This window comes from Podarcis gaigeae, assembly GCF_964106915.1.
Source record: "Podarcis gaigeae genome assembly, chromosome: 8".
In the NCBI taxonomy this organism is placed as follows: Eukaryota; Metazoa; Chordata; class Lepidosauria; order Squamata; family Lacertidae; genus Podarcis; species Podarcis gaigeae.
The window spans coordinates 32,510,259-32,525,737 of NC_139684.1; the positions used below are offsets into that span (position 1 = coordinate 32,510,259).

Below are 15,479 nucleotides of genomic sequence, written 5' to 3' on the forward strand. Positions count from 1 at the left end.
ATAATTCCCCCCCCCTTTATTCTCCCCCCAAAAAACTAGGTGCGCCTTATGGGGAAAATACGGTAGGTATGTTGCGTGAATGCTCTCCATGCTTTTGCCAGGGCAGGAAAGGGGTTGGTTTCAACCTCTGGTTTGCTATTAAAACTGAATTACTGTGTTGTAAAATGATGCATGGCTTAAAAGTGTGTCACCAACATGGAAAGTTTGGAAAGCCCTGCACTAGAGTATCTTCTTTTTTTTGCGGGGGAGGGGGGGCGGAGATATACAACCAGAAACAGTATCCACACCTCTCTTCAAGAGAACTGGCTATTCTTCTACAGTTCTTTATGGCATATTGTTGTGAACAGAGATTTTCAACGCTGAGAAATATGAAAGATCAGAAAAGAGAAAGTCTTCTTTGCGATGATGGAAAGATTAGAGTTTGTTTGTCTCTAATTATACCTAGTAAAAATGAGATTATCTTGTAAAAGCAACCTCACACCTCTCATGGAGTTTGCAGTTAAGGTACATATGTAAGAGGCTTGTTTATAATTATATTTTGGGAATGATTCAAGCTCCTATGGAGCTGCATTGTTTTATATTTTCTGGATGTCCCATGATCGTATGATAAAATACTTGTGTTCTATGTTACAAATCAACCACTGCTAGGAGTAGTTTCCCAACATATTTCTTACCAATATAAAATTTGGTCTGGTGCAAGCAAAATTTTATTCTGATAGTGTGACCCAGAGAAAAAATGGTTTGAGGACCACTGGGTCCTCACTGGGTCCACTGGGACCACTGGGTGTTGGACTAGGACCTGGGAGACCAAAGTTCAAATCCCCACACAGCCATGAAACGTTCTGGGTGACCATGGGCCACTCACATTCTCCCAACCTAACCTACACCACTGGGTTGCTGTGAGGACAAAATGGGGAGGAAGAGAACCATGTACACCACCTTGGCCTCCTTGGAGAAAAAAGGTGGGATATAAACACAAGAAATAAATAATAGCAAAAACTAGCCTACCGTACAAAGGTAAAATTTGCATTCAGTGCTCCACTCACTTTTTCCTCTGGTCATGCTCACCCCCCTCCCAGGAATGTGTGACTTTGGGCTGAAAAAGGTATCCACCCCTGATGCATTCTACGCAACTATTTTGGATCCTGTCTGAAACTGGATCCCTGTTCCTAGGGAATGTTCTCCCTTCCCTTTTCTAGGGAACATTCTGCCTCCTGTAAGCATTCCTTTCAAGAGCTGCTTCTCAAGTACAAAAGAGAGGGGACTCCCTAATGAGGATTAGCCTTCTGCTCCATGAAATGATTATATCTTACATGCTGCTGAAAACGTATTTATCATAACTATATTGGTAAAATTGCTGCAAACAACTTATACGCAGCTCGCACTATTACTGCAGATCGTAAGTTCAAGGACCTAGAACGGCGCTAAATAATCATGGCATTACTAAACTGTGTAAGCCCAGAAGGGCTAACGAAGATGCTGGCTCAGCAGAAGGTGAAAGGCCAGACTGCCAAGGAAGGTTAAAAATTGCCAGCAAAGAACAAAAACTCCGTGATAAGGCATTGGTTGTGGAATCTAGTTTGAATCTGGACATAAAAAGCAATGAATCAAGAAGAAAAATGATCCCAGAGCTAAGGACAGAGATATGCTCTTGCAGCCCTTTCATGCTTGTCGGACAGAGCCACGGGGTTAATATGTTACAGAATTTAACAGTGATTAGTCATGTCTCTCTGAAACATTATAGACACAGCTTCCTAACTAGTTAGGGAAAGAAATTCTGAAGAGAATTCTCCTAATAGTACAGGAAAACTGCAGCCAAAAATATAGTTTAGGAAACCTAATAATAATAATAATAATAATAATAATAATAGTAATAATTCAAATCTTTTTCAGGTTTCTTTGCTGGTCCCCTGCTATTCAAGCACCAATGGGAGAATTCTAGCAATACTGTAGAGGAGAATGACAGATGCTTATAGAAGCTGCTCATTGTAGTCTTCTGTAATCTGAATTAAGCAGCACACTCCTTGGGGTGGTGGAATTTTATTCGACAGCAATTCGTTCTGCAAAGCGCTTTGAATGCAGTGATAGCACAGTATAGGCCGGAGGTCTAAAAGCTTGAATGGCAGCCCTGATGCCACAATAACACAGTGAAGGTGCCACAGGGCTCGTTTGTTGTTCTGCCTGTTGTTGTTTAAACTAGCAGTGTTACGTTTACTTTGGAATTTGTCCTGGATGATGGTATGCCTTCCTTGCTCAGGGGAACATCTGAATGAATCTCGGTTCTGCAAATAATTGATTTCCCTCAAATATTTAGTTTGACACTTAGGAAGTCTTTCCCAAACTGCAAGAAGCTCTGCCTAATCCCCCTTCACTTCAGAAAATAAATCAAGTTTCAGCTGGGTGATCGATACTTGAATGTGATAATTTCTAGCCAAACAGACCCAAAACAAAAGTGAGCGCTGATCTTCAGAGAGAGGGCTTAAACTACAAAAACTTTAAAAAGGAAACTGTCAAGCAAGTTCTTTAATCTGCACTAAAATGCACAGGGGTTCTATCTGAATAAGACATACTCAGAGTAGACCTATTTAAATCAAGGGACTCTAACTTGAGTCCCTTGATCTAGAAGAGTCTGCTCAGTGGGACTTAGTTGGACACAAGCCATCAGCATACCTATGTCCTGTGCTTAAATTAGAAAAAAATGCATTATTAGTATAACAAAATGCACAATGCATTGGGAATGAAAGAAAACCCCCAGTTCATTTGCTACCAATTCAGCAGGCGGCCTCAGGACAGCCCACCTTTTATGAGGCTCAGCTTCACACCTACAAAACAGGGATGAAAATACAGACATGCCTCACAGGGCTGTTGAAAGGATTATGGGAACAACATATGCGAAACACTTTGAACACCCTGAATGCTAGATATAAATGTCAGGAATTATTTTAATTATAATTTATTAATGGATAGCTTGGGGTAAAATGATGAACTAAATTCATATCTGTGTTTGTTTCGAAACAAAATTTCCTTTCCTTGTAAGCCATAGGAAAGGAATAGTCTATTACCCTAGGTTTTATTGCTCAGTGCTTAGTAAATGCTAGGCGCTAATAAGTTAATCATCATCTGTTTGATGGCAAGGTTGAAGAGCGACATCGAAGCCTGACACTCAAGAAGCTGACTATAATATTGCTTGCAAACAACGGGCCATTAATATTTAAAAACTAATCTCACAAATTCATCAATATTTATACATCATAAGGCTTTAATTCTGGGCTGAGCTCTATTGCAACTTGAAGTTATCACTCCTCCACCTACATACCTTTGCAATTCACACACTATTAACTCCCCCAGCTCCTGAGAAGATCTGCTTCACAAAGCATAACAACTTTAGATACTAGAAGACACTGCAGTGGGGTCAAGCTAGCTATGACCGTAAGCCAGTGGTAGCGAATCTATGGCATGTGTGCCAGAGAGGGCACTCAGAGCCCTCTCTGTGGGCATGCACATAGTCACCAAAACAGGACTGTTGCTGGGTGGCTTCTCTCCCCCCCATGCCATTATGGGTGGGAAACGCTCCGTAGAGCATGGAAGGGGGGGATTGGAGCATGGAAGCAACAGGTCTATGGGCAAGAGAGCGAGAGAGAGTGCACACACAAAGGGACTAGGCCAGGGGTCAGCAAACTTTTTCAGCAGGGGGCCGGTCCACTGTCCCTCAGACCTTGTGGGGGGGCCAGACTATATTTTTTGGGGGGAAATAAACGAATTCCTATTCCCCACAAATAACTCAGAGACGCATTTTAAATAAAAGCATACATTCTACTCATGTAAAAACAAGCTGATTCCCAAACCGTCTGCAGGCCGGATTTAGAAGGCGATTTGGCCGGATCCGGCCCCCGGGCCTTAGTTTGCCTACCCATGGACTAGGCGGATGGTCTCTCTGGCTCCTCTGGGCTCCTGAAGGACACAAGCAGGAGATTCCCTGCGTCGCTAGTGCGTGTGATTGGTGGCTGTGTCAAGTGCTGTTTTCGACTTGCTGCCGTTGTGGTGGAGACAACTGGTGTAAGTCTGTGATGGTGTTGAACGATTTTATGGAATCCTCCCCCCCCCCAAGCTCAACTCAGGACATTTCCCCCCTTCCCCCCAAGAAGCTCTTAGTGGCTCTTAGTGGCTCTTAGTACAAGCCCTCCAGTGCACCTTCTGGAAAAAGTGTATTTCCAAGGTTTGATGGCTCATAATTCTACTTTTCTTGGGACTAATACCAGTGCTTTTTTTCTGTGAGGACACAGGGGGATGCAAACCCCTAAACATTTTGTGAATTTAATGGGAGAAGAAATTCACTGTATTTAATTTCCCCAATTAGAACTGTATTTATTTCCTCCGATGGTGATTTTCTTGAGTCAAAATGAGAGTATCCCTAAACATTTTAAATAGAAAAAAGCACTGAGTTATACCATAAAATTATATATCAATGGAAAGGGTTACATTAACCCTAATGTATGAGTTGTTTTTTTCTAAACTAAAACCTCAGTATTCAGGTTAAATTGCCGTGTTGGCACTTTGTGATAAATAAGTGGGTTTTAGGTTGCAGTTTGGGCACTCGGTCTCTAAAAGGTTTGCCACCACTGCCCTAAGCCATCAAGAGCACAGGGTTCATCTGGTTGGGCTGGACTCCATCTCTCATCAGCATCGCCCGGCATGGCCAATGGTTAGGGATGATGGGAGCCATAGTCCAACAATGGCTACAGGTTCTCAGGGTTGGGGCAAGCAGTTCCTCTGGTTCCTTATGCTAACCACAGTAATATATCTACAAATATTTATCTAGGCAGCCATCACAGCAACATCAGAATAATACGAAGCGGCACTAGTTTTTCTAAAGGTGGCTGTGACTATGAATAGTCATATGCCATGGGGCTAATTTTTGAATTCCTGTGCTTCTGGGATTGCTGGTTGGAGGTAGGTCAAACATCTATCGCCACACAACTTAACAAGTCCACCATTATCCCCAACTACTGTCTTTTGCTGTCCGACAAGGAAAATTGTGTTACCTTCCTTATTTCTCTATTTGTGTTGGCAACCAGGAAATTAGGAGTCAAATTTGTGGCTCAGCTCTGAGTATCTTTTATCTTTGTTATGGCTTATAGTCAAACATATAAAACTGTTACTATTCTATTCTGTAAAATAGTTCTGAAAGGACTCCACAGCTGCACCTTTCAAGTCTAACAAGACATTATTTTTTTAATGGAAAGGACAGAAAATTTTGAAGGTAATTATACATGACTGTGTAAAAGAGGGCTGCAAAAGATTGACCTCCTGCAATCTTTAAAAAACAAAGTTAATTATACTATGAACCGTATACTGGAAAATTTAGGATACACAATATTAATTATTTTTCTTTTATAACGTAAGAAACCACAAGGCTTTCTATTTAGGCCCTGATATGAAAAATGTCACTTTTTTGCACCTGGTGCTTCACATCTCTATAGGAACTGATCTCCTAGAGGATGGGCTTTCTTGGTGTCTTTGGTGAAGTGCCCAAGGAGGTTAACAGCATTAAAAATGTGTTTGAGATGAATGTCTCCGCAGTGTAGGTTGACAGAAATTGAGAAGGCATAACTAAGCTACAGCAAAAAGTTCACTTTTCCCCCTAGACTATGCTGTATGGAAGATGTTGGTCACAGACTGAGTCTTTAATATGCTTAACATATAGAACACAAACATCATTTTATTGACAAACATACAACAAAAAAATGCTCTGACCAGACATACATTTTGCAAGCAAGTTGGTAGCATTTCTTTTCTGAAATGACAGACCATCGTACAAGAAAACTATTATACCAGAACCCTGTTCGTCGAGCCCTTTTCCACAAAGAAATATTTTTTTGTTATCTACGGCTACAATTTTTGGTTCAAATGAAAGTTCATCGTTCATGAACATTTCATGTTAGCGAGCAGCATTCTGGCTGCAAAAGACCTCAATAATAACTTTCACAGACCTCTTCTCCTCCAAGTTAATATAGTTGCCAAACCAGCTCCTAACAATTATTGCTTAAGGATAATGACTTTCCTTGCACTGACAGCAGGCTAGCTGCAGTGCTAGACTAACATCCCACATTACTTTATTGGCATCTAGGTCACCAGCTTCTCTTTCTTGAGAATTCACTACATTACACATGGTATCTGGAATTATATATATATCTGACATGTTTGTATCATGTATTAAAAGGCCTCAGATGGTTTGAAGCTACATAGTGCCTTGCTAGTGTCATTTGCTAATTGCAATTAGACCCGCTCCAAAACAAATAATTCCTTATTTTAAGAGTTTCTTTGTAGAAGGGCTCCTTTGACTCTCAGGTCAGAGTTAAGAACTGCTCAGCCAGCTTTGAATTAAGTTGTTTCTGAACCACCTGTGATTTGGGAAAAAGCCTAGTAAAGTTTAACTGTTAACAGGTTATCTGTTAAGGAGCATTTTAAATACCTAGAATTCTCAGTACGTGCTCCAAACCAGCAGTGATGAACCTTTGACCTGTGAGTCTAATTAGGCCCAGCAGTTAGGCCCACGTGGCTGTTTCCTTCTAAGGCAGACCCACCTCTGACATCATATACAATAGTGTTTTCCAAACTTTTCATGTTGGTGACACGCTTTTTAGACATGCATCGTTTCGCAACACAGTAATTCAGTTTTACTAGCAAATCGAACGTTAAACTAACCCTTTTCCAGCCCTGGGAGGAGTGTGGGGAGTGACACACAGATTGAAAAGCTCTTATATACAACATTAGGTGTATTGTAGATAAAGATATGACTGCAAGCGAACAATTGGGAGCCTGAAAATATGATCCTGATTGCTCTTTGGCAAGTGGGGCTTGTGTTTATTGTTCCTAAAATTTGGTGCTAAACGCAATCCCTGCTGGGACTGGTCCCAAGTGGAGTTTGGGAAAGTGGAGAAGGAAGTCAGTATTCATCAGCGGTGACTTCAAGTCCTATGTGGACTGGCTGGGAATTTCCTTTGCAGTGCACAAGCCACATCACAAAGGAAAAAGTGGGCCACATTGATGACATGAGACTGACAGGTGACCGAAGTGACCTCCTGCGAGTGGGGGGGTGAAGGATCTGTCTCGCCAGGTTTAAAAGGTTCCTCACCTCCACTGCAATCATTAGTTAAACATTCATATTCTGCTCTGACGAATTAAGTGTCAACTACTTTCAAAACAGACAGAATATAGATTAGAACCTGGGTTTCTGCTAACACTGAGGAAGCAGGGGATAGATTTATAAGATGTATGGATTTTTAAACTACCAAGATGGCAACATTTTACCGTTTTCACTATGGAAAGAAATGATGTATGATTCATCACCTCACCCATACTAACACTCGCTGTCTGGGGTTTGATCCATTTGAATAAACCATGCTTCTTTGCCATCTAAGCTGTGCTGGAGTCATCGTATCTCTTATCATGAGGCTTGAGCCCTTTAGCAGCCAGCCACAAGCCTTCCCTTCTAGATGTGACAGTGCCATTTCAGACGGCACTGACCCCAGAAGGCAGCAGCTGTGAATGGTCATTAGCTGTTGGTATTTCAGAAGCACAAACGGCTCGTACTTGTGATTTCATCCTGAAATCCTGAAGGAAATTGGAGTGAGAGAGATTCTGGATGACCCCTGGGCAAAATCCACAAGTCACATGTCTGATGGCATGTCACAAGCTGCACAGGCCTTTGAAATAACTGGAACTAATGAACATCCAAATTGGATCCATGTAAAAAGGCTGGGTCCTCAAAAGATCCCTGTTATTGATCATTGTGGCCTGCCCTACTTAGTCTATGTATGTCAGTCTGCTGGAAGTTTAGACAAGCTTGGCTCCCAGGGAGCTGAATTCTCTGCTGGTACAACCTCCAGGCTGGTTTTCTACCTCTCCCTCTGTCCTCATATCAGAGGGACAGGTTTTCCTTACCATCTGTGTGCTAAAAATGTTTTCATTTATTAAAAGCCAACATGGTTATAAAACCACCCAGACTGACAGTTTTCATGCAGAGATCCGGTCTGCTGCCAGTTCTGAATAGTTAAAATATGACCACCCTGTCTGTATATGAGATGCTTATTATAATCTGCTTAATTATATGAGTACCTGCAGCCAGCTGTTCCACAACCCTGTGTGTGTTTACAAGGCATAAGCTCCCTTGAAATATTGAGGATTGCAAGCCTGAGATTGCACCGACCCCATTATCATTCATGACCAGCAGAGTGAAAAAGTAAACAGAAAAAGAAGTCATGACTGCATAAACAGACCCAATGAGTGCAATTAAGAGTAAATAAAGGTCATGATACATCCATTCAAAGCTGCATTAACTGTGCACATCCTTGCCCTAATAATGAGGTTAACAGCATTTTTAATATAGAAAAAAACTTCATCCATTCTCCTATTCCTAAAAAAAAGGGCACATAACTTTTCTGACGAGAAAAGGGGACCCATTTGCCTAAAGTCACAACTCTTGGAGAATACAATTATAGCACAGTCATGTATATTCATGTGTCATCATTACCTTTGGCTCTTAGTAAAGAAGTGGGCTCCTATCAGCAAATTAACTATCAAGGGGACTCTAGTCTGAAACAAGCAGGCAGAGCTGTGTAAAAGACAGGACAGGGCCTTTAAACAACAACATACCCCCTAGGAAAACAAATGTAGATAAAAATTGAAAATGATTTAGAAATTGATAGTGTTAACCCCGGGGTAACATCTTTCAAAGTAATTTGCTAAAAACATGCCCAAAGCTATTGATGTTAGATTGTTACATTTCTATCTCTTCCATCATTCAATGCTCTCCCTTGACAACAACCATCACAATAACTCTGCTAGGCAGTCAAAGCTGTTTTCCTCTACACCCAGGACCATTTTTCTAGCCATGGCGGCTCTCCAAGCAAAAACTCACAACTCTGGGAGACACTTCAATGTGTTTCCACACTAACACTCTAGCTAGCTACAAGTCTAGCTAGCTATAAGTGTGTGTGTCTGTGGGGCAGGGGGCAGGATAACAGCAAATATGACATTTTATTTTTTACTCTCTTTTTTTCTATAGAAATTTGGCTACTATTTGTTCCTTACACTGGCAACAACAAAAGCACGGCACCCACAACAGAAAAACTGAAAGATGCCTATTTGTTATAAATCCATCTTTTGTCACTGTTTTCTCGTTTAACGATTTAGGTTCTTAAAATATGTTTGCTGAATACGATGCTGATGGGACAAAACTTAAGAGAAGTACAAATTGTGGGTAACTAAGTTAACTGAATTTGAGCCCACTGAAATTAGTGAGACACACTTAAGTTCTGACTTGCGTGCCCCACTGATTTCAATGGAATCTAAGTTCAAGTATCTTAGTTTTGATCCATAATAGGTCTTAAGCCAAGATTATTTTGTTGTTTTTTTCCTTTGCTGTCTAATATCTGAACCACTATTTTAAGAATGCCAGCTCTCTCAAGAACACATCAAATTTGCATAGACAGGATATCCTGTCCATATTCTCTTGCCTGCAGAGCCAGCAGCCCCTCACCCCTTTTTGAGCACCCTCCCTTGCGGAGTGTTCCTTCAGCCTCCTTCCTCTCCCCTCTCCTAGTGAGTCCTCTGAGCAGCCACCGCCACTGCTGCCCTTGGTCCTCATGCCACCCCCCAGAGGCCCGATGGAAACTGGCCAAAGGTGAACATGAGGTAAATAGTCACACAAGCCTTTGGAAGGCAGACATGTGAGAGGGCATCAGAGGAAGAAAGGAAGGAAAGAGGGACAGAGGCCAGTGTTGCCCTTGGCACCCCTGACTCTCATTCAAGGCACCCCAGGGTGCTATGGCACACTGGTCGAAAACCACTGGTTTATGGGATTATCATTGCCTGTCATGCTCTTGTGTTTCCATGGAGGGTTTGGTGAATCCAGGCAATTGCCACTTTCTTCAACTGGTTCCTTTTCTCTGGAGACATCCCCCCACAACCAATGCTGGTGTGCCCCACATTGGGAAACTCACATTGAAAGCAGTCAACAGAAAGAAGTCTTACCTGAACCGTTTTTCAAGTATCCATTGGCATCCACTGTGGTATACATAATGTAAGGTCCAGGCTGATTCACACCGAAGGGCTGGAATGAAAGATAATGACTTGGATTATTTCCCCTTTTCTTTTCAAAGCTTAAAAATCAGCAAAGAAAAAAAACACACCCCACCATGAAATGACTGCAGACTCATTTTGATGTGTGCAATATTGGGAACTCTACAATGATTTATTGTTGATATTCTGAGACTAGAATACAATTTTGTTTTCATGTGGCAAATAACCACGAGGGGTGCCTACCCTTCCCTACCCAACTAACAATACGGCTGTCAATTTGCTCCTATACGTGCTCTTCTGAATGTACTGTGATTGCAAAGGGAAGACAGCAGTTCCAAAGCAACCCAGCACTAACCTAGTCATTGTGTTCTGATGTTGATTTGAACGAGCATAACAGCATTTAAAGTTGCAAGTCCAATCTGGCGTGGGAAAAGGAATGATTGGAGTTCTTTTTAGCCAATGATGCAGAAAACAGCAAATGTTTCCAGGGAAGATACTTATTCTCATCAGCTAATGCAAGTCTAAAAGATGAGTGACTGCAGGCTGACAGTTGATAAGAAGAGCAGATGCCAGGAAAAGGGCTTATGCAAGTTGAAAAACACAATGGTTGTGCAACCATTTCCCAGGATTTTTATTAGTGGGCCTCTCTCTTTTAGCACTGGAAGGGGTACCATTCAAGTCTGCCACTCCATTCGTCTTCTGAGCATCACTTTGGTTACACAATTTCACCTTGTTGTGACTTGCTCAATCATGTTCAGCTCAAGCTTCTCCTACATATCTTTTAAATGTGTCCATTTCTCTCACTCCTTTCTGTCTGTTTTATCTTCTTTCACCTTTTTGGTCTTCTCAGTCTTTCTACCTGGCCACCACCTATCTTGTCCAGAATTTCAATCACTGTCATCTCCCGGGACATATATTTCATAGCTGCCCCTTGCCAGAGAAATACTCTCTAGCTCAGGTGTAGGGAACCTGTGGCCCCTTCAGTTGCTGCTGGGCTGCCATCATCCCTGACCATTGGCTATGCAAGGTGGGAATAATGGGGCCTGGAATCTAGTAGCATCTGGAGGGCCACAGTTTTCCTACCCCTGCACTGCCTGATAACACCTGCTTTGCTCCATCCACAACCATCCTTAAATACTGTTCTTGGCCCAGGCCTTCCTTCCCATGATTTGCTTCATTTACCTCTTCCCTTTCCTACCTCCTTTCTTTATATAGATAATATCTTTTCTTTAAACTGCAAACCTGTGGACAAGAAGTTGCCCATATTAAGATGCCAAATCTGTCTTTGGTGTGCTTAACAATATGCAGTATTAGATGGTATCTGTCTGTGGGTCTGATATTTTAGTTCCCCAGGTGGAACTTTGCAGTCTACATATGACCATGCAGTACACACCAATTTATTGAATATCAATACAGCTCTAATGCTCCAAATGATCTGTTTACAGGGTGAACAGTTCTAGGGCTTGCCGTCCCACCTCCCCCAACCCAAGAGCTTTGTAGGCATGGGGATTCTGGTGCATTTATCATATTCACTTAAGGCAGCGTTGCTTGGTACTATAAATAAATTATTCTGAAGTCAAAATCATTATGAACTTCACATATGCTTCCTAGGGAGATTAATACAAACGTGGATACAAGTCAGAAGGACAAAGCATATGGGAAAGAGAACATTGCTCATTCCCCCCCCGCCCCAAGTGTCAAGATTTGGTACCTTTGGGAAGGGAGAATAAAGAACAAGGCAAACCGTTCAAGAAGATTTGGATCCTCAAACAAAGTCCAAAGGAGATAAGTGAGAGGCAAATGTTTCAACTACAGCGTGCCTTGGGGAACCCAGCTGTCAAGCGAGTCAGTCTGAAAGGAGCGCTCACAAATTGGGCCTTGCTGACATGCCTTTCAAAATTATTGCTTTAAAATTTTTGCTCAAGGCTTATTATTCAGAGGCTTCATTGCACACGATAGAACATGGTCAATGAAAAAGGCAGAGCAAACTTTGCAAAGTTTCATGCTGGATAACCAGTGCTGTGATTTAGCAAACACTTTTACATGTGCATAGGTGCTCAGTGGAGCCGGCATGTGCACTGGGGCTTTCTCTCTATCTCCCATGCTGGAAAAGGCAGCCCACTCACTGCCCACCTTGCACTGTGGGCTGCTTTTAAAATCTGGGTGCCTTTTAAGTGTCATTGTGTGACAAAGTGAGCAGGGGGGAAAAAATAGGATGCTGAAGGGGAGCGGGGAGTTCAGACTGCATAAGGAAACAAAGGACCAAGAAAGCAAAGCATAACTTTACGAAAACCAAGCCTTATGAGGAAAGGTTGAGGGAGCTGGGTATGTTTAGCCTGGAGAAGAGAAGACTTTGAGGTGGTATGATCGCCTTCTTCAAATATCTGAAGGGCTGTAATGTGGAAGATGGGAGCAATCTTGTTTTCTGCTGCTCCAAAGGACAGGACCTAAACCAATGGATTTGAATGACAAGAAAGGAGATTCCAACTAAAGATTAGGAAGAGCTTTCTGAGGGTAAGAGCTGTCTGACGGTTAACTACCTTGGAAGTTGGTGGACTCTCATTTGTTGAGCGTTATTAAACAGAGGTTGGGCGGCTTTATTGGTCAGGGATTTTTTAGCTGTGATTCCTAAACTGCTAGGGTTGGACTAGATGACCCTCATGGTCCCTTCTAACTCTATCATTCTATTAACATTTTGGAGCCTTGCTTCTAATCTCTTGGCAGAAGTCTTGAAGCCTTCCTTCACTTTTTCCATATGGGCAAGATCTTGCAGACTGCCTGAGGAATGGAGATAGTGGACTCTGAACTCTACATACAACTGAATTAAAAGTTAAGCTTCTCTCATCCAGGAAGAAACGCACTGGGTTATCATAATTGCACTTAGCATGCAAGATATGGGGGTTAAACTATCCTCCCCTATCTCTGTCCGTTGCCTTTTAGATTAAGGACACCAAATCATTTCAGTAACAACAACCTTTAGCAGCATACTTACCGTTATCTTTCGCGGACAGTCATTGGAACAAAGACCGCTGAGCACTGTGGATAAACAATGGGGAGGAGTCCAATGGTTATCTATGCTGTTAACAGGCTTGTTCTGTACACATCTCCCCGCAATCTTATAATTGTCACTGCTTCATGCTCAATTTGCACATCCAAGTCAAGTTGCCTTTTCTTTATAAAGGCTCCTAAAAATTTTAATTACTGTTGTTTATCTCACAGTAACGTTTTTTTAAAAAAAACATTATTGATTTGTCCAAATTATGCTGCTTCACATAATGAAGGCATTAATTAGGTAATCACTGTTCTATCACACCTATTTCTTGTCTGGGTGACGTGATGCCAAATATAGACTCAATATTCATGTAAGAACGAAAACAAATTAAAATGCATGCTAAAAATAGAGGTTCCTCAGGCTTATTTTTTTCAACTCTTGATTCAATATTCCATTTATTGTTTCTCATCGTTTAGCCAGCCTTCCACCAAACAGCTCAAAGAGTGACATACAAGGAAATCTCCTGTTTTATTTTCACAACCATCCTGCATGGCTGTGGGTTGTAAAAAAGGCGATTCATTAATTTAAGAGAACTATCATCAATTCTTGGATAGGTCAAGGATTTATTTTAACTTCATTCTTATCTTAAATAAGAAGTATATTTGCTCATGTTTAATGTAACATTAACAGCCATTTTATATGTATTATTTGCAATGGCCTATGAGCATGAAAAAATACTATCCTACATTATCCTTACAACCACTCTGCAAAGCAGAGTAGGCTGAGAGATAGACGGAGACAGAGACACACAGTCACTATTCCAAGGTCATCCACTGAGCTTTGTGCCTAAGTGAAAATTTGAACCCAGGTTTCTTCTGATCAAAGCCCAACAACCTGCAATACAGCAATATTATGTTAAAACACTGGAACACATCAGTGTTTTTGTGCCACACAGCAACATTTTATATATGGGTTTGTGTGCTTCATCATTTGGAAGGAAAAGCCCCAACTAAAAAGAAAAAACTGAGCAAACTTATGGAGAAACGAAGCAGCCTCTGTTTAAGAAGCCTATCTATGCATCCAGGAAGCAGGTCACGGGAGACTGAGTAGAAAATGCTGCTGGAAAAATGCTTGGAAGATCTGGGTTAAATACTGGCTCAACCACAGACTGCCTCTCTGATTTAGCCTCACCACCTGTAATATGAAAAGGTGTCCATTTACTTTTGAAGAGCGCAGTGAAAGGATGAGCATGGTGCTGACTTTATCATATAGACCACAAAGCACTTAAAAATAAAGCTTTATAAAAGCGTATTTGTCTCCTGCTTCCAAGCTTGTAATAGACACAACCTTAGGTCTCATCTGCAATAGATGAGTGCCATCTTATCACTCCTAAACACAGATGTTAAAAAATTCTATCAGTTTGGGGGCGGGGAAGAGCAGAGAGGTAATGAATGCCTGAGAAAACAGCTTACTGATCATGGAAAATGAAGAAAGGGCTTGTTGTCAGCAGGCTACCAACTCACATCTCTTTCACTTTTTCCTTCCTTCCCTGCCCCTTAATACCTCCAAAAACATCTGCTCCTGAAAGCACTTCATCCTTCTGCCAAGATTTAAAGCTAGTTCAACCATGTAGCACGCTGTGATTAAGCAGCCAATTCCTTAATAACTTAGTGCCAAAGCTGGGCATTTCTGGAAGAAAAAAGTTTGCCCTCTACAAAACTGTTCTTTTAAAAGTAATTGGTGGGTTTGCAATTTTAGTTGCAAAAATACCCACAAAAAACCATGAACACCGCTTCAGAGGGAAACAATGGAAAATAGAAACGGAAACCAGCAAGTGCATACACCATTATTCTGGACTTTTTATAATTTCCAACTTTGCACAGCATCTTAAATAGGATATTTAGGTCACATTTTTTTTGCTCAGCAGGTACCCAGAAGAAGAGAAAGCTGTATTTAGCTGAACAATTTCATTACATACTCTGCTGAATTAAGCAATCTTGCATACATAGAACCATGTGAATTCTTTTGCTTTCCCTGTTAAGTGATGTAAGCTAAAGTGATGGCAAAATGGGCTCTTGTGAATGAGGCAAGGAGCTCTCACCATTGTATGCACTGATAAAGTTGAGCAGGTGCTTAGCCTGGATGGGAGACTTCTGAGGGCTCCATGTAAGCCATGCAGCAGCATATAAATGAAGAGCCCAGGACTGATTTAGCTATTTAGCTATTTAACCTATTTGTGTATCACTTGTCACACAATTTGATTCTGGGGTGGTTTTTTTTTTTTTTTTTTACAAAAAACCAAAACAAAATGCAGTACACAAAACAATGCAATAAAAATAAGCTAGCAAAGCAAAGCAGGAAGTGAAATGCTAATAAATTCAAATGCCTAGGTCAGGCATGTCCA

The 15,479-nt window shown here is 41.4% G+C and overlaps 1 protein-coding gene across 2 annotated transcripts in view; it reads right to left on the reverse strand.

Annotated features, from left to right (window-relative positions):
- ITFG1 (integrin alpha FG-GAP repeat containing 1) overlaps positions 1–15,479 on the reverse strand; it is a 114,894-nt gene that overhangs the window by 21,942 nt on the left and 77,473 nt on the right. For both annotated transcript variants that reach the window (XR_014567093.1, XM_083750510.1), the window contains exons 13-14: positions 13,076–13,119; positions 10,036–10,114 (exon numbers count right to left, since the gene is read on the reverse strand). Coding sequence is in view for 1 of the 2 variants with exons in the window: in XM_083750510.1 (XP_083606636.1) it covers positions 10,036–10,114; positions 13,076–13,119 (123 nt within the window). In the remaining variant the exon portion in view is untranslated. The remainder of the gene's footprint in view (positions 1–10,035; positions 10,115–13,075; positions 13,120–15,479) is intronic.